This window comes from Penaeus vannamei, chromosome 9 (genome assembly GCF_042767895.1).
Source record: "Penaeus vannamei isolate JL-2024 chromosome 9, ASM4276789v1, whole genome shotgun sequence".
Taxonomy (NCBI): Eukaryota; Metazoa; Arthropoda; class Malacostraca; order Decapoda; family Penaeidae; genus Penaeus; species Penaeus vannamei.
Genome location: NC_091557.1, coordinates 35,711,475 through 35,728,546, shown reverse-complemented (window position 1 = coordinate 35,728,546; position 17,072 = coordinate 35,711,475). Strand labels below are relative to the sequence as shown.

At 33.6% G+C, this 17,072-nt stretch overlaps 1 protein-coding gene across 1 annotated transcript in view; it reads left to right on the top strand.

The window, feature by feature from the left end:
* The window catches only part of CycJ (Cyclin J), a 27,701-nt gene extending 10,721 nt beyond the window's left edge, over positions 1–16,980 (top strand). The window contains exons 2-8 of the mRNA XM_027367583.2: positions 9,149–9,327; positions 11,312–11,427; positions 12,320–12,491; positions 12,607–12,738; positions 13,088–13,240; positions 14,455–14,614; positions 15,405–16,980. Coding sequence (XP_027223384.1) covers positions 11,323–11,427; positions 12,320–12,491; positions 12,607–12,738; positions 13,088–13,240; positions 14,455–14,614; positions 15,405–15,519 — 837 coding nt within the window. The 5' untranslated portion in view covers positions 9,149–9,327; positions 11,312–11,322 and the 3' untranslated portion in view covers positions 15,520–16,980. The remainder of the gene's footprint in view (positions 1–9,148; positions 9,328–11,311; positions 11,428–12,319; positions 12,492–12,606; positions 12,739–13,087; positions 13,241–14,454; positions 14,615–15,404) is intronic.
* Positions 16,981–17,072: the final 92 nt, after the last annotated feature.

The window sequence follows — 17,072 nt, the reverse complement described above, 5'->3', positions numbered from 1 at the left end:
TCCTCATTCGAACACTGGTTATTTCTCGTAACGATACGTGTGCAATCAAGGGAAGTGGGATATTGCGCTCTGTTTACTATGCCGTCTCAGGACTCAATCATCGGGGTTATTTTACTGCTGTTGCTCTATTTCTTCTCCGATTACATTCCTCCGATTTCATTCCAGTTTGGACACTTTTCATGTAAGTGTAGATCACGAATTGATAAGGAATGTAGAATTGTTTTTTTCCTCTCTTTCGTTGCTCCTTGTACAAAGTACTGTACCTGCTTCTCTTTGTTTACTTTGTATTATTGTCACTTTGCATCTGTGTACTTGTATATCTACGTATTTATTGATCTTTGGTTCAGAATTTTCCCAAAGAGTAATCATTTGTAGTTTAAATGTATTAAATTCACACAAGACGAAAATTGTCGAGCCCAAAACTAACAAACGCCTAAATTCTATTCACAGGAGAAAGCTCCGGTAGACGAGCGTGGGGCTGCAGATTTATGATGTATTTACTCTCTCTTTTTTTCTCCGTAGCTATCCTAGTGTTTATTTCGTGCTCCTTTTGCCATGTTTCGGTTTCAGTGTAGATGTCATTGTATCTCTGGGCTTTGGAGAATAAGTAGCTTACAGTTTTATAAAAGGATCGCCTTTGTGCCGAGGCATGGAGGGCGGGTGTTGTTCCCGCCAGAGGCCAAAAAGTTCAGCGGACCAGAAAAGCGGAGAGAATTGCCAGATCGTTGATGATCATAAATCATATCGACTAGATTCCTTGCCATACATATTTTACCGACAGCATTCGATGTGAGGTAAGTCGATGGTACGTCTACCTTCGACAAATAACTCGATGACCTCTTCTGGTAAGGCATTAGGTAGGCTTACCGGCTCAGGCGATGTTGTTGATAAGCGTGTCCTGTACCCTTATAGTGGTTCCTTGAATTGTACCTATATTTTTTTATCAATTTATATTTTCATATATATGTATTCATATTCAAATGTTTGCAGATTAAGATTAATTGTATCTACAATTCCATTTATTTACCCATTTATATTTACTTATAGCAAGGGTCTAAAGATTTCCTTTTCGTACATGTGTGTTATACTTATCCTCATGGTAATATAGATAATAATAATACATAATGTTACAGGGTACACTATTGGAACATTTCACAAAATACATTAATCCAAATCAAATCACGAGCTAATGCATTTTAGTCCAATGCGTAAAAGTGTAATTATAATAAGAAATGTACTTTTTTGTCATTAAAATGGATAAACAGATCACCAGTTGGATCACGCATTTAATATGATCCAGCAACAAGATCCTCGGAAAGCTTAGGGCGTCTTCTGTACGTGCCATAAAAGTTAATCCAGTATTAAAGTTTAATCCAGATCTCTCGTGCGCATGCGCGTTGGCAGCGTCCAGGATCAACTTTTAATGCACCTCTAGAACAGGCTTTAATATTAAGCTAATTTTTTAATCCTCCACATGCGCAGAATGGACAAGTTAATCCCACCAATCATATACTGTTACGTCACGTGTCCGTCATGAACTTCATGGGTGCCATCGCTTGAGTTGCCTTTCAGAGTTATTTTCGGCAATAACATCGATCGTCTTAGAATTTCCATACGTAGTGTTTATTATGAAAATGAAATCATATATAATTACACGTGATCAAATATTCTGATAAGGGAAATAACTTATGGTAATGAAAATAAAATCCAATATAATCCCACGAGGAATCTTTGAAGTTCAGAGGCTGCGGGCATGGAACTCATATTTCCAGGTTAGTGAAACAAAAATGATATGGCCAGGGTCACACAAGTTGACGTTTTAAATCAAATATGAGCCAGTGTTTTAAAGAAGAATTATGTGCTGAGTTTTTCTCAACTATTTTACCACAAAATTAACAAGTATACTTTTCTATGGACCTCCTGAACAGCATCCTGAAGAAAACATGTTTCCCTCCTTCAAAAAGATTCAACGCAGCAAAGAGCTGTCCGAGGAAACTGCGCAATGGATATTAATTGATGAATGTCACTTTTGTACTTGAGTGTCATTGAAATAATGATTGGTTTTATAGTTGTTAGAGCAGTTTCGTTACCCATTTTAATACTATAAATGTAAGATCGTTATCATGAAAAAAAAGAATATTTCATAAATAATCATGTTTCCCTTATAAGTGAGCCTACTTGTGCCTCGCAATTATCAAATGAAGATCAAACTGCATCTTGAGTGACTGACAATAACTTTCTATAACAATCACCTTTTCTACAATCTATAATAAATGAATATTAGTTGTCAGAAAAATCTTTTAACAATGCAGTGTCTGAATGCAAATTGCAAGGTTTATTTATCCAAATAAATTTTATATCGGACTGCAAATCTTTAGGTAATATTTTAATAGTCTATATCATATGCGTAGGGACATGAATGGTGAATGTTAAATAGATATCTTTTGGATGATTTTGTTGCTTATTTACAGGTATGAGTGCATGACTTGCTCCAAACGCTACCCTAAACAACGTGCAACAGTTATGTGTGAAGAGAACATTGCACAGAAACGTTTCAAAATACCACAGATTGTTCAGCAATAAAAAGACAACATACCTCAGCTCCCACCCTTTAGATTTGCAAAACCTATTCACACACGCCCAGATATACGAGACCAGGATCTTCACATCAACAACAGTGGGCAGAACCATCACTATATCACAGACCAGGAACATCACAAGAATTGATAGAAATTTAAAGAGACAGTCCATTAACTTAAGATTCCAAACAAATCATATTTGAAACAGATAATCTTGAAGAAATGTGTACAGAAAATAGAGGTACGAACTTTCTTACTTTGATATGATGCTAGTCTTAGTTTTCAATTTTGGGAACATTGGGAGGCATAAAGAATTTATTAATAATATGAATAATTTTTTAATGCCTTGTCTTCAGTCACATATGTAGGTACGTCTGGGATGAAGGGAAGGAAAAGGTGGTCTTCAGAAGCATCTGAAAAGTTTATATTATTATTTACACAACAATTTAAACAATTAGGAGGCAAAGCAGTGCAGAGATATAAAAGGCATAAGATAATTAGCATTATGAAAACATTAGTAAGTCTCATTTTCATGAAATACACATTAAATATAATAGATAGTTTGAAACCTAAGAGATATCTAAAATAGTTTCTTAAATATGATTACCAAAAACATGACATTAAGAAAAGAAAGAAAGAAAAATAAAACATGGAATCTCCCTAAAGAGCGAATTTCACGCGCGACATTTCTCTTCTCTCCGACATGTTTACATGATAACGGTGGTGATAGAATAGTGAGTACGACAGTTTTTACTGAAGATTATTGTCGCGCCGTCTGGCAGCGGAGAGTGTCGTCTTCGGTACGGACACAGTGGATTAGGATTAAACTAAAGACGGTATTAAGAGTTAGGGACGCTACAGAAGACGCCCTTATAATGCACCTCTAGACCAGGGACACGTTAATCCCACCAATCATGTACTGTTACGTCACGTGTCCGTCATGAACTTCATGGGTGCCATCGCTCGAGTTGACATTCAGAGTTATTTTCGGCAATAACATCGATCGTCTTAGAATTTCCATACGTAGTGTTTATTATGAAAATGAAATTGTATATATTTACACAAATGATCAAATATTCTGATAAAGGAAATAACTTATGGTAATGAATATAAAAACCAAAGAAGAATTATGTACTGAATTTTTCTCAACTACTTTACAACAAAATTAACAAGCATACTTTTCCATGAACCTCCTGAATAGCATCCTGAAGAAAACATGTTTCCCTCCAACACGATTCAACGCAGCAAAGAGCTGTCCGAGGAAACTGCGCAATGGATATTAATTGATGAATGTCATTTTTGTACTTGAGTGTCATTGAAATAAAGATTGGTTTTATAGTTGTTAGAGCAGTTTCTTTGTCCGTTTTACTACTATAATGTAAGATCGTTATCATAAAAAAAAGAATATTTCATAAATAATCATGTTTCCCTTATAAGTAACCCTACTTGTGCCTCGCAGTTATCAAATGAAGATCAAACTGCATCTTGAGTGACTGACTACAACTTTCTATAGCAATCGCCTTTTCTACAATCTATAAAAAATGAATATCAGTTGTCAGAAAAATCTTTTAACAATGCAGTGTCTGAATGCAAATTGCAAGGTTTATCCAAGTAAATTTTATATCGGACTGCAAATCTTTAGGTAATATTTCTAATCCTGTCTTCTATATCATATGCGTAGGGACATGAAGGGTGAATGTTGATTAGATATCTTTTGGATATATATATTTTTTTGCTTATTTACAGGTATGAGTACTTGACTTGCTCCAAACGCTACCCTAAACAACATGCAACAGTTATGTGTGGAGCAACATTCCACAGAAACGTTTCAAAATACCACAGATTGTTCAGCAATAAAAAGGCAACATATCTCAGCTCCCACCCTTTAGATTGGTAAAACCTATTCACACACGCCTAGAAATACGAGACCAGGATCTTCACATCAACAGCAGAGGGCAGAACCATCATTAGATCACAGACCAGGAACATCACAAGAATTGATAGAAATTTAAAGAGACAGTCCATTAACTTAAGATTCCAAACAAATCATATTTGAAACAGATAATCTTGAAGAAATGTGTACAGAAAATAGAGGTACGAATTTTCTTACTTTGATATGATGCTAGTCTTTGTTTTCAATTTTGGGAACATTGGGAGGCATAAAGAATTGATTAATTATATGATTTTTTTTTTTAATTACTTGTCTTCAATCATGTAGGTACGTCTGGGATGAGGGAAGGAAAAGGTGGTCTTCAGAAGCATCTGAGAAGTTTATATTATTATTTACACAACACTAAGCAATTAGGAGGCAAAGCAGTGCAGAGATAAAAGAGGCATAAGATATTTAGCATTATGAAAACATTAGTAAGTCTCATTTTCATAAAATACACATTAATTATAATAGATATTTTGAATCCTAAGAGATGTCTAAAATAGTTTCTTAAATATGATTACCAAAAACATGACATTACGAAAAGAAAGAAAGAAAAATAAAACATGAAATCTCCCTAAAGAGCGAATTTCACGCGCGACATTTCTCTTCTCTCCGACATGTTTACATGATAACGGTGGTGATAGAATAGTGAGTACGGCAGTTTTTACTGAAGATTATTGTCGCGCCGTCTGGCAGCGGAGAGTGTCGTCTTCGGTACGGACACGGTGGATTAGGATTAAACTAAAGACGGTATTAAGAGTTAGGGACGCTACAGAAGACGCCCTTATAATGCACCTCTAGACCAGGGACACGTTAATCCCACCAATCATGTACTGTTACGTCACGTGTCCGTCATGAACTTCATGGGTGCCATCGCTCGAGTTGACATTCAGAGTTATTTTCGGCAATAACATCGATCGTCCTAGAATTTCCATACGTAGTATTTATTATGAAAATGAAATTGTATATATTTACACAAATGATCAAATATTCTGATAAAGGAAATAACTTATGGTAATGAATATAAAAACCAAAGAAGAATTATGTACTGAATTTTTCTCAACTACTTTACAACAAAATTAACAAGCATACTTTTCCATGAACCTCCTGAATAGCATCCTGAAGAAAACATGTTTCCCTCCAACACGATTCAACGCAGCAAAGAGCTGTCCGAGGAAACTGCGCAATGGATATTAATTGATGAATGTCATTTTTGTACTTGAGTGTCACTGAAATGAAGATTGGTTTTATAGTTATTAGATCAGTTTCGTTACCCATTTTACTACTAGAAATATAAGATCGTTATCATAAAAAAGAATATTTCATAAATAATCATGTTTCCCTTATAAGTAAGCCTACTTGTGCTTCGTAATTATTATATGAAGATCGAACTGCATCTTGAGTGACTGACTATAACTTTCTATAACAATCACCTTTTCTACAATCTATAATAAATGAATATTAGTTGTCAGAAAAATCTTTTAACAATGCAGTGTCTGAATGCAAATTGCAAGGTTTATTTATCCAAATAAATTTTATATCGGACTGCAAATCTTTAGGTAATATTTTTAATACTGTCTCCTATATCATATGCGTAGGGACATGAATGGTGAATGTTGAATAGATATCTTTTGGATGATTTTGTTGCTTATTTACAGATATGAGTGCATGACTTGCTCCAAACGCTACCCTACACAACATGCAACAGTTGTGTGTGAAGAGAACATTGCACAGAAACGTTTCAAAATACCACAGATTGTTCAGCAATAAAAAGACAACATACCTCAGCTCCCACCCTTTAGATTTGCAAAACCTATTCACACACGCCCAGATATACGAGACCAGGATCTTCACATCAACAACAGTGGGCAGAACCATCACTATATCACAGACCAGGAACATCACAAGAATTGATAGAAATTTAAAGAGACAGTCCATTAACTTAAGATTCCAAACAAATCATATTTGAAACAGATAATCTTGAAGAAATGTGTACAGAAAATAGAGGTACGAACTTTCTTACTTTGATATGATGCTAGTCTTAGTTTTCAATTCTGGGAACATTGGGAGGCATAAAGAATTGATTAATGATATGAATAGTTTTTTTAATGCCTTGTCTTCAATCATGTAGGTACGTCTGGGATGAAGGGAAGGAAAAAGTGGTCTTCAGAAGCATCTGAGAAGTTTATATTATTATTTACACAACAATTTAAACAATTAGGAGGCAAAGCAGTGCAGAGATAAAAAAGGCATAAGATAATTAGCATTATGAAAACATTAGTAAGAGTCTCATTTTCATGAAATACACATTCATTATAATAGATATTTTGAAACCTAAGAGATGTCTAAAATAGTTTCTTAAATATGATTACCAAAAACATTACATTACGAAAAGAAAGAAAGAAAAATAAAACATGAAATCTCCCTAAAGAGCGAATTTCACGCGCGACATTTCTCTTCTCTCCGACATGTTTACATGATAACGGTGGTGATAGAATAGTGAGTACGACAGTTTTTACTGAAGATTATTGTCGCGCCGTCTGGCAGCGGAGAGTGTCGTCTTCGGTACGGACACGGTGGATTAGGATTAAACTAAAGACGCTATTAAGAGTTAGGGACGCTACAGAAGACGCCCTTGATGTGTTTACTGTGCAATTAACTTATTTTGAAAGAAAATAGTGATAGTGATGATAATAATAACACTGACAATAACAATAATAATGATAGTAAAGATGAGAAAAGTAATTATAATAATGGTAATAAAAGTTATAGTAATAATGATAATTCTAATGATATTGATAATAATGATAATGGCATTATTATCATTGCTGCTATTATTATCATTCTTATCATTTTCATCATCACTATTACTGTTATCATTATTATTATTACTATTAGTATTTGTATCACTATTACTATTAACATCGCCATAATCGTTATCATTATCATCATCATCATTATCTTCATCATCACTGTTCTTATTGATATCACGGATATCATTATAAACCAGTATCATTATCATCATCATTGTTATCATTATCATCACTATCATTATTGTTATTATAATCGTTAGTATTAGTATGTTACCAATATTATCCATCATTGTTATTACACTGTTATCATTATTATGATTATGCATTACTGTTGTTATTGTTGTTGCTACTGTTGGTATCATTATTCTTATTATCATCTTTATCATTATCACCATTGTTATAATTATCGCCATTATTACTATTTTCATTATTATTGTAACTATCGTTATTATCAGTATTATAGGTATTACTATCAATATCATTATCGTTAATATAATCATTATTATTAGCATTACTATTATCATTATTATTAGCATTGCTATTATAATTATCATCATTATCATTATCATTATCATTATTATTATCATTATTATTATCATTACTATTATCATTGTTATTGCTATTATGATTATTATCATTATTATTATTATTGTTATTAACCATTACCATTATCATTATTATCATTGTTATTATTATCATAATCATCAGTATCATTGTTATTACTATTATCATTATTATTATTATTACTATTATTGTCATTATTATTATTATCATTATTTTTATGGTTGTTATCCTTATCATTATGATTATGATCATCATTGTTATTCTCATTCTTGTTATTATCATTATCTTTCTTTTCATTCTAATCATTATCATCATCTTTTATTCTATTACTATCATTATTATTGTTATCATCATTATTATTACTATTATTTTTGTTATTATAATTCTTGTTATTATTATTAATATTATTATCATTAACATCATTATCATTGTTATCATTACCACTATCATTACTATCATCATAATCATCATCATTGAAGACAACCACTTCTCTGCAAATGTTGGAATTGATAAAGCATATCAAAGTTATTCCAAGTATACACATCAAACTGATTAAAGCTTTGGAAAAACGTTTAAAAACCTAAACGTAAAAAGTCATTCTTATCCTCATCATAATCTTTTCAGATATATCAGTCGTGAAATTTATTACCGTATACACAGTAAATGCCTTATAAGCATAACGTTATAAATGGTTCAAATTCAGATAAAAGATTCGGGTATTACATCATACAAAATTCTGAATACCAGACAGAAAATAACTCTCTCGAAAGATACACGTGGTAAATGATGAAGCAGATTCATTCCAACCTCAATAATTCATAAGAGCATTAAGGATTTTAACAGGTTAACAAATGCCGGGAAGTTTGCATACATTTATGTAAAAGAGTTCTCTTCGTGTAATTGTACTAATTCAAATTCGTACAGCACAGAAATTATTATTATGTTGCATCCCGTTATATTATCTTTTTGATTTCCTTATCTAAAGCATGATAACATTCCTTTATATACATCTCATGATCGTCTTTAACAAGAATGAAATTGAAGTGAATATCAAAGGACTATGTTATGTAATGAATATTGTTTAACATAAAACTGTGCGAAAAGTATACACAAACGCACGTCTACAGTTACATTAATTATATATTCCTTGTCACCAGAAAGTACAAATCTTGCAATACAATGTCCAGCGTTTTTTATTCAAAATAATTTCACACTTCAGTAATACATCGTAATGACATAACCCTAAACTTTTTTATCAGAAAAGATAAACGAAAGAAAAGGTACTGTGTGAGCGAAGTGCGGATTAGCAGCAGTTGGCAAGCGGCGCAGGTAGGTCGCAGCGCCGTGCACCGTGGTGGTGACTTCGATGTGGACGCCGTCAGACGATGCAGAGAGCGGTAGGCAGACTGCTGCTACATCTTCCTTCGTGTGCGCCTAGGTACTGAAGTGAAATTGTGTATTTAGTTAACAGATACTATGATTAGAAGGTTGTGACTTGATATGGTAGGCTATAGGTGTTGGCCATGGCACTTTATGTAGTTCAGGATAATACTCGTTGTGTTGACAAATGTTTTATTTCATTTGTTTACTTACATGTCATAAGTTTTCCATATCAATTATATTATTCTTTGTTTTATTCAAACGTACACGTGCTGACGCAAGCGGTACAAGTAAAATATAATTTTGGAAATCAGCTGTACTTTTAATTGCTGTTAGAAATAAACAATAACACGTGCGCTCATGTTTACAGCCGACGATAACGCGACTTCGAGATTGCAACATATGATCGCGAATAAAGTAATTGTTGATTTATTATTTTTCGAAGAAAATGAGAATATCCACCCAAATTACATAACAAAATGTGTGTTGGAATATTTTCTTAGGAATGTATTGGCTGTTACCGTCAGTTTTATTGAAGCTGAATGGTAATGCAGGTAATCTTAGGATATGGTACGAGTTTCCAGTCAGATAATTGTGTTTTTATGTTTTCTTATGCAGTAAACAAATTGTAATTTGAAAGTCATAATTTGTTAAGAACATAACCACATGTGGCTGACTTTTGACCCCTAATTGGTCATAAATAAGTTGGCTTAGTAAAAGGAGTGCTGTATTCTATGGTATCTTATTTTTCATAGAAGCCATGATCATAGGACTTTCCCTGTTCATTTAGTGTTGCATGCCTTCTGACACCTGTGTGCTGAAACAAGTTATAATAATCTTTTTTGAAATTACGGAGATTTGATCAGTATGATTTACTTCAGTTAATTCCTTTGAGTTATTTAATCATCAGTTATTTCCTGTATTCTTTGGTTTTCAGATTTCATAGTTAACCCGCATAAGAATTGGAAAGAAGAAATAAATATTGTGGTCTAATTTTTACAAAATGTACACTAGTTTTTATAATATGCTGAGATGTCTATGATTTGTCTATAAGAATAAATTGTATGTAGTTTAACCCCTAAAGGACAATATAGGGTTATTCCCATACTCAGGCAAAAGTAACAAATGTTGCTTTACTTGCTAGTCATTTTATTTGTTTATTAGAGAATTTTGGATATTTGCCGTCTGCCCTGATGTATATGAACATTACTGTTGCTCTGAACCTTTTAGGTATATACAGGTTAACAACACTAATGATGATGTTTTTTTATTGTCACCTAGAATAACTTTTAGGGTGTTTTTTTTTTTAGGATGATGAATATAAAGTTTTTAAGAATATAATGGAACCAGTTGCATTTCACCTTCAATCACAGCAGTAGACGTACACTGTTTGTGTATGGACCTGGATTTTATTTTTTTCTTTCACGTATCAAAAATTTCAATTTGTGGAAAGCACTGTCATTAGAAACAGCTTGCATCCTGCTAAGGGGAGCTCAGAGAACCACAAGATGACTTGATGGGACACAAAGTGCTATTTCAAAGTCATGAGAAAAGATTTATGTATATTAGCTCCATTCCAAAGCTTCCAAGATTTTGAAATTTTTGTTTTAATCTCTGATTTTCTCCATAAACTTTTCAAATACCTGATTCATTAATTATTTATATTTTACATCCAAAGGCAACAAGCCTAGTAAGAATCATAACCCAGAACAAATAGAGAAAACACTTGTCTTATAGGGCAGTCTGATGACACACACCTTGTGAAAAAAGGCTATGATCTTGTCCTAAAGACAGGATAATGTGCCAGTTTAAGAGTTATGGTTATATTGTGGCCCCCAAAAGTTGGCAATTATGGAAGGGAGTTTTGAATAGGTAGGGGTTAGATTTTTTTTTTTTTTTTGGGGGTGACTGTATGTTCATTTGTATTAGTGGTAATATTTGTCATCACATATCATGTTTGTTTTATACAGTGCTTAAGAAAGTATCATATTTGTTTTTACTCTGGTAAAAATTTCTTAAGACACTATAAATCTTATTACCAGCTGTGTGAAAAATGGCTCCGGGAAGTACTTGGATGACAGATTATGCTGAAGATGTACTGGCATGGATGCACACTAAGGAACTCCAACACATGGCTTACAATGGGAATTCTCCACAGGTTTGTTATCCATTATCTTTTTTTATATTTTATTTGTTTAATATTGTGAAAATCTCTAGCCTTGTTCTTCTTTACCATCTTTTGATTATCTCTTTTCTCCTGTCTCTTTACTTTGTGCCCCTGGCTTTGCATTTCCACTTAAATCCCATGTCCTCCTCTCACCCACTTTCTCTTTTTTCTACAATCTTTCTTTTCATGTTTTCTTCCTTAACTCCTGCTTCTGTCCTTGTCTTCTTTATCTCCCAGTTCTCCTACTCTCTATTCCCATGTTCCCCTTCTTGTCTCCCTTCTTCCTCCCCCTTTCCTTCACTTCGTCCTCATTGCTACTGCTTTCATTTCCTTCATGTCTCTACTGTCCTTTCCACTTCCCTCCATTCCTTTCCCTATCCCTCTCTTCTTTCCTTCCTTACCTCTTTCCCTCTCTTCTTCCCTTCCTTACCCCTTCCCCTTCCCCTTCCCCTTCCCCTTCCCCTTCCCCTTCCCCTTCCCCTTCCCCTTCCTTCCCTCCTTCCCTCCTTCCCTCCTTCCCTCCCTTCCCTCCCTTCCCTCCCTTCCCTTCCTTCCTTCCTTCCTTCCTTCCTTCCTTCCTTCCTTCCTTCCTTCCTTCCTTCCTTCCTTCCTTCCTTCCTTCCTTCCTTCCTTCCTTCCTTCCTTCCTTCCTTCCTTCCTTCCTTCCTTCCTTCCTTCCCTCCCTCCCTCCCTCCCTCCCTCCCTCCCTCCCTCCCTCCCTATTTTCTTTGTGTTTAGGAGAGTATTCAAAGAATGCAAAATTTGTAAGGGTTAGGATGACCTAAAAATCAAATAGCCTGCCTAAACTAGCTAGATGCCATTGCCATTGTAGTAGGATACATCACTTAATCTTCTCATTTAAAGGTATTTTTTTTTATTGCAGCTGGCAATGCGAGGAGCTCTGGTAGAATTTTTACGCATAGTCAGCGAGCGCTTGAAATTGAGTGTTGCAACAACTCATCTGTCAGTGTACCTTCTTGATAGATTCATGGATGCACATCACATATCTGACAACCAATTACGTCTTACTGCTCTCACTGCTATATTGTTAGCAGGTATTTTTTTCTTTCTTTCCTTTTTGAATTCCACAAATGGTTGGATGTAGAGAGTAGAAAAATACCAGTTGGCTATATTAAAGTATTGTCATTCCTTATTTATGATTTTTTTCAGCAAAATTTGAAGAAAAGGACATGAATGTGCCAAGAATTCCAGAGCTAAATGCATTTGCCAATAGCAGATATAGCATAGCTATCTTTAACTCAATGGAAGCATTTATGTTGACATTTTTTAACTGGAGCATAGGTATGTCTTTGCTCTTTATTACTATCACATTTGAGAAACATTATACCTTCATTGGCTTTCATTCACTATTATAATCTATTTCAGATTTCTTAGGACATAAAATGTTAGAGAAGCATTGTATGCAGTAGCCTTCATTTTTTTGTAAATATTTTATTTTAAAAAACTTACCCGTATATTTTGTTATTGGTTGCAAAAATGTATTTATATGTATTTGGCTTTATTATGACCATTTCATTTTCCCTAACAATTGTGTTGATACTACTAGGTATTTAATAGAAAATTAGAATATTGAGATGCTTCTTGTAAGTAGTATATATTGAAATATAATTATGTCCAATATCTTACCCAGGAACAGTTACGGTTGCCCACTTTGCTGAATTTTATTTAATGCGTGGAGTGACTGCTGGAGATACAATGGAAGGAGCCACACTCGCTGAACCTGCTCTGGCAAGACAGTCGCTTTGGAAGGCAACTGCTCATTTTCTTGATATATCCCTGCAAGGTAATAGTTGTAGTTTATATTACTACTTCATGTATTTAAGTTCATGAATGCAGACAGTGGGTATATGTTTGGCTTAGTTATTTTCTGGTTATCAGTTCCTGTTAGTCACTGCTTCAGCAGTTTTAGCTTCTCTCTTGGATGGGAAGAAATGCTATTTTGGTATACATTAACCTGTATGCTACAAGTTCCCCAAAAAGGGCAAAGATTCATAATGATGCCAGGAGGTTTTGATGGGCCAATATCCCTAAGAAAAGAGACAATTTATGAATATAGATATGTTTCTGTAGACCAACAGGCTCTGTAAAGGCCTGTCCACACAAACAGCATGATTGGCAGCCACATTAGTGGGCAATTGTTGTTTATCAAGTAAATAATCCACCCATGATGTGCCCACCAATCATACCTGCTTGTGTAAAAAGGCCTTGGCGTGTTACTCCAGCTGAAGGTTGGAGGTCACCCAAAATGCCCTGGGCCAATCCGCCATCTACCTGATTGAAATAATTAGAATAATAGAAAATATGGTTTACCACAATAAACATGTTTTGTGTAGTGTTTTTCTTTTACTAGGCATCATTGTATTCAACAGCTTAAAACAAATGTTTCTGCTCAAATTGTTATACTTAGATTTTTGTAGTGTGGAGAATTAAAGATTTTATTTTAATGACTTTTGCCATGTTTCATGTAGTGTGCTTGTATAGAATTGCACTTCAGGTTATTAGGTCACATATTAGTTTTAATATACCTGTAATTATGTTTTAATGTTAAAAATGTAGTTGTACAGTTGTTTGCTACTTCATTATCTGTTTTTCAGTGTATCAACAATCCTGTTTTTTATTGACCGTGGTGAGTTATGGTTTCTTAACATCTTGATAATAGTATGCTTATATGTATATGTATATATGCACAGGTGTATGTCTGCCTCGTAACTGAGGAGAGTGTGTTCATAATAACAAGTACTTTTGGAGGATTTTCATTTTATTTTCTTGCATAGTATATCCCAATTTCAAAAGTAAAAGGAAAAAATTCTAATAATTTGTATTTACATAATTCTCTGTCATTTTTTTTTATACCAAAAGCAGTTAGAACATTTACTGGGAAGCATAGTTTCTTTAATAGAATTTTGTAAATATGTGAATTTATAATTTGTTTAGCAGGAATAAACCACTTTGTAAGGAGAAATTTATATTTTTATCTATTTTTACAATATTTTTCAGACCAGGTTTTCCTTCAGTGGCGTTGCTCACAGGTGGCAGCTGCTTGCGTTGCATGCGGTCGCTTGTGCTGCCATTTGCTACCAACATGGCCAGTATCACTCCAAGCAACAACTGGGTACCACCTGCAGACCCTCTCACAGCTTATGGATCTCTTGTTTAGGTCAGTTATTCCTGAAAGTGTTTTGTTTGTTCATGTTAATTTTAAGTTTCTATCATCCAACTTATTTCTCACCATAAATGTCAAATGCTGGAGGTATAAGATAATTTTGATGCTTTGTATATATATACTATGTAATAACACATGGATTAGAGGCTCCCTGTAGCTATGGTACACTTATTTTTGTTTTGGTTAATGTAGGCCACATATAGTAAAATAACTTCCTTTTCCTTTGTGATTTTATCCTTAGCCTTCCTCTTTATAAGTTTGAATGATCCTTTTGAGTCTTATAAACACAAGTTCCTAAAAAACTAATCTTACTTTCCCCTTTATTTATTTAATTTTCTTTTTCACCTCATCTAAAACTTTCTACATTTATTTCAGATGTAGAAACCTGTCTCTTGAGAAATATAACTCTTTCCTCATGCTAGAATTGTTTTTGTTCAACAACAAATCACATTGAAAGATCTTCGTAATGTAGCTGCCAACAATTTTGAATACATTCATATAATTTTTTTTTTCATCCATTAGTGTACAGTTGAGATCTATTGGAACATGCTTAATATGTTTATTAATAGCAAGTGCTTCTAATTTCTCTCATTCTTTTTTACTTTTTTGATGACTTTCTTGGTGATAGACACCAAAAAGCCAATATTGATAGACTACTTTGTTGACAACTCTGTGTCAGAAGCCAATTTATGGTATTTATTGCATTTATACCATATTGAGTTTTTTATATTTAGACTTGACAGTTCTTTGTATTTTTATTTTCCTGTCTTCTTTCCCTGAATAGGCTGTATGAGAGTGAAGACAAAGCTAGTGTTTGCAGCACTCCTGATTCAGGGTATGGCAGTCGGTGCTCCAGCGTCCAAGGTTCACCCGTTTCTCATAGATTAGGGGAAGTATAGGTAAAATGCATTCCTTTCCTTTCCACTACAAACTGAAGTGGACAAAATGTTCAAAAGAAAGAATTTATTTACATGTGCCTTTATAAACCAACAATATATTGCATGTTCCCTACACCATTTCATGCACTTGAAGTCATTGATATACTTTGTTTATGTTTATGGTGTCTGGATCATGGCCAACTCGAGATTAGGGTTGTTTGTTGTACTTCAAAATTAGAATCTATTATTTTTAGGTGGAAGGCACATAACTGTTGGATATGGTTTCCTCCTTTCTGTGATATATTTGTTGCCAGAAATGTTGGTGGCTAAATTTTGCAATATTACTTTGCTAATTTTGATATGTGTTAAAAAGGGAAATACCCATTTCTATGATATCTGATTATAGTTAAGGTGTAATATATAATGGATTGTCTTAAGTTATTGGGTGTGGAGCATGTGTTTGAAGTATGAGAAAGTTGTGATCTGCTTTGAAGCATTTGATTCCGTTTCTGTTTTTTAACCAAACATTTGTCCTCTTGCTGCTTTATTGCTGGGACTTTTTGGTGCTAAATATGACTAATTAGAAGTCAAAGTATTGTGGAGGGAATGTAAATATTTACATCCAAATTTAAATATTCCAGTTGTTTCTTCTTTTGTAACCATGATATCTTTAATGTATTACACTGTTATGTATGGAAACTGTACTCACCAATTGTAATCAATTCAGGGTAAAAATATACCCCAATTTGTATTGTACTAGGTGATGATAGCTTTATTAAAGAAAAAAAAAAGTTATAAAGATATTGAGTCAAAATGGAATATCTCAGTCAAGTTCAAATTTGTATTACCCATATTTCATTTCATTAACATTCTATTATTTTAACCATGATGAAATTTCCCAGTGCAGGAAGTCTGGAGTAAGTTTGATTTCTTTGCATATAGAACTGGTGAGCATTCTGAATTTACCCATACATATTTGCTTAGTTTTATAGGTACAAATGTAAATTATTTTATTACACCACTACTTCTAATGGGAACAGATAAGGTGTCTGATGGTAATATTGGTAGAATTGGTGCTATTTGCAATTATGTGTTGTGCATTAGCAAGACACGTAAACTTTCGAACCTCAAAGGTAGACTTGAACTACTTTAATTTTCCTCGTGTGTATATCATTTATGATATTCATCAGCTACAGTAAGTGATTACGGTCTGTGATATGTATTTAAAGAATTTTTGCTTTGTGTTAGTTGGTATTTGTATTAGAAGTTGCACAATAAGTTTACCATAATTTTGTTAGGGTTATTTTTCATTATCCAATGTAAATAAAAGTTAAAATTTCTTTCTGTGTTCTAGTCAAAGTTCTAGTAAGAGTATTTTTTGGTTAACAGATGTTTTGCTTTTCTGTGATACACATTTTGTTTTTTTGTTGTGTAATTGTGTGACTATGGCTCAGATGAGCCTTTCAGTAAATGTTTTCATCATGCATATTTTTATTAATCATAATTTTTTTCTACCCCCTCAGTGGTATTGAAAACAATTGGTTTACAAGATGTGTGGCAATATTTTCATTCCA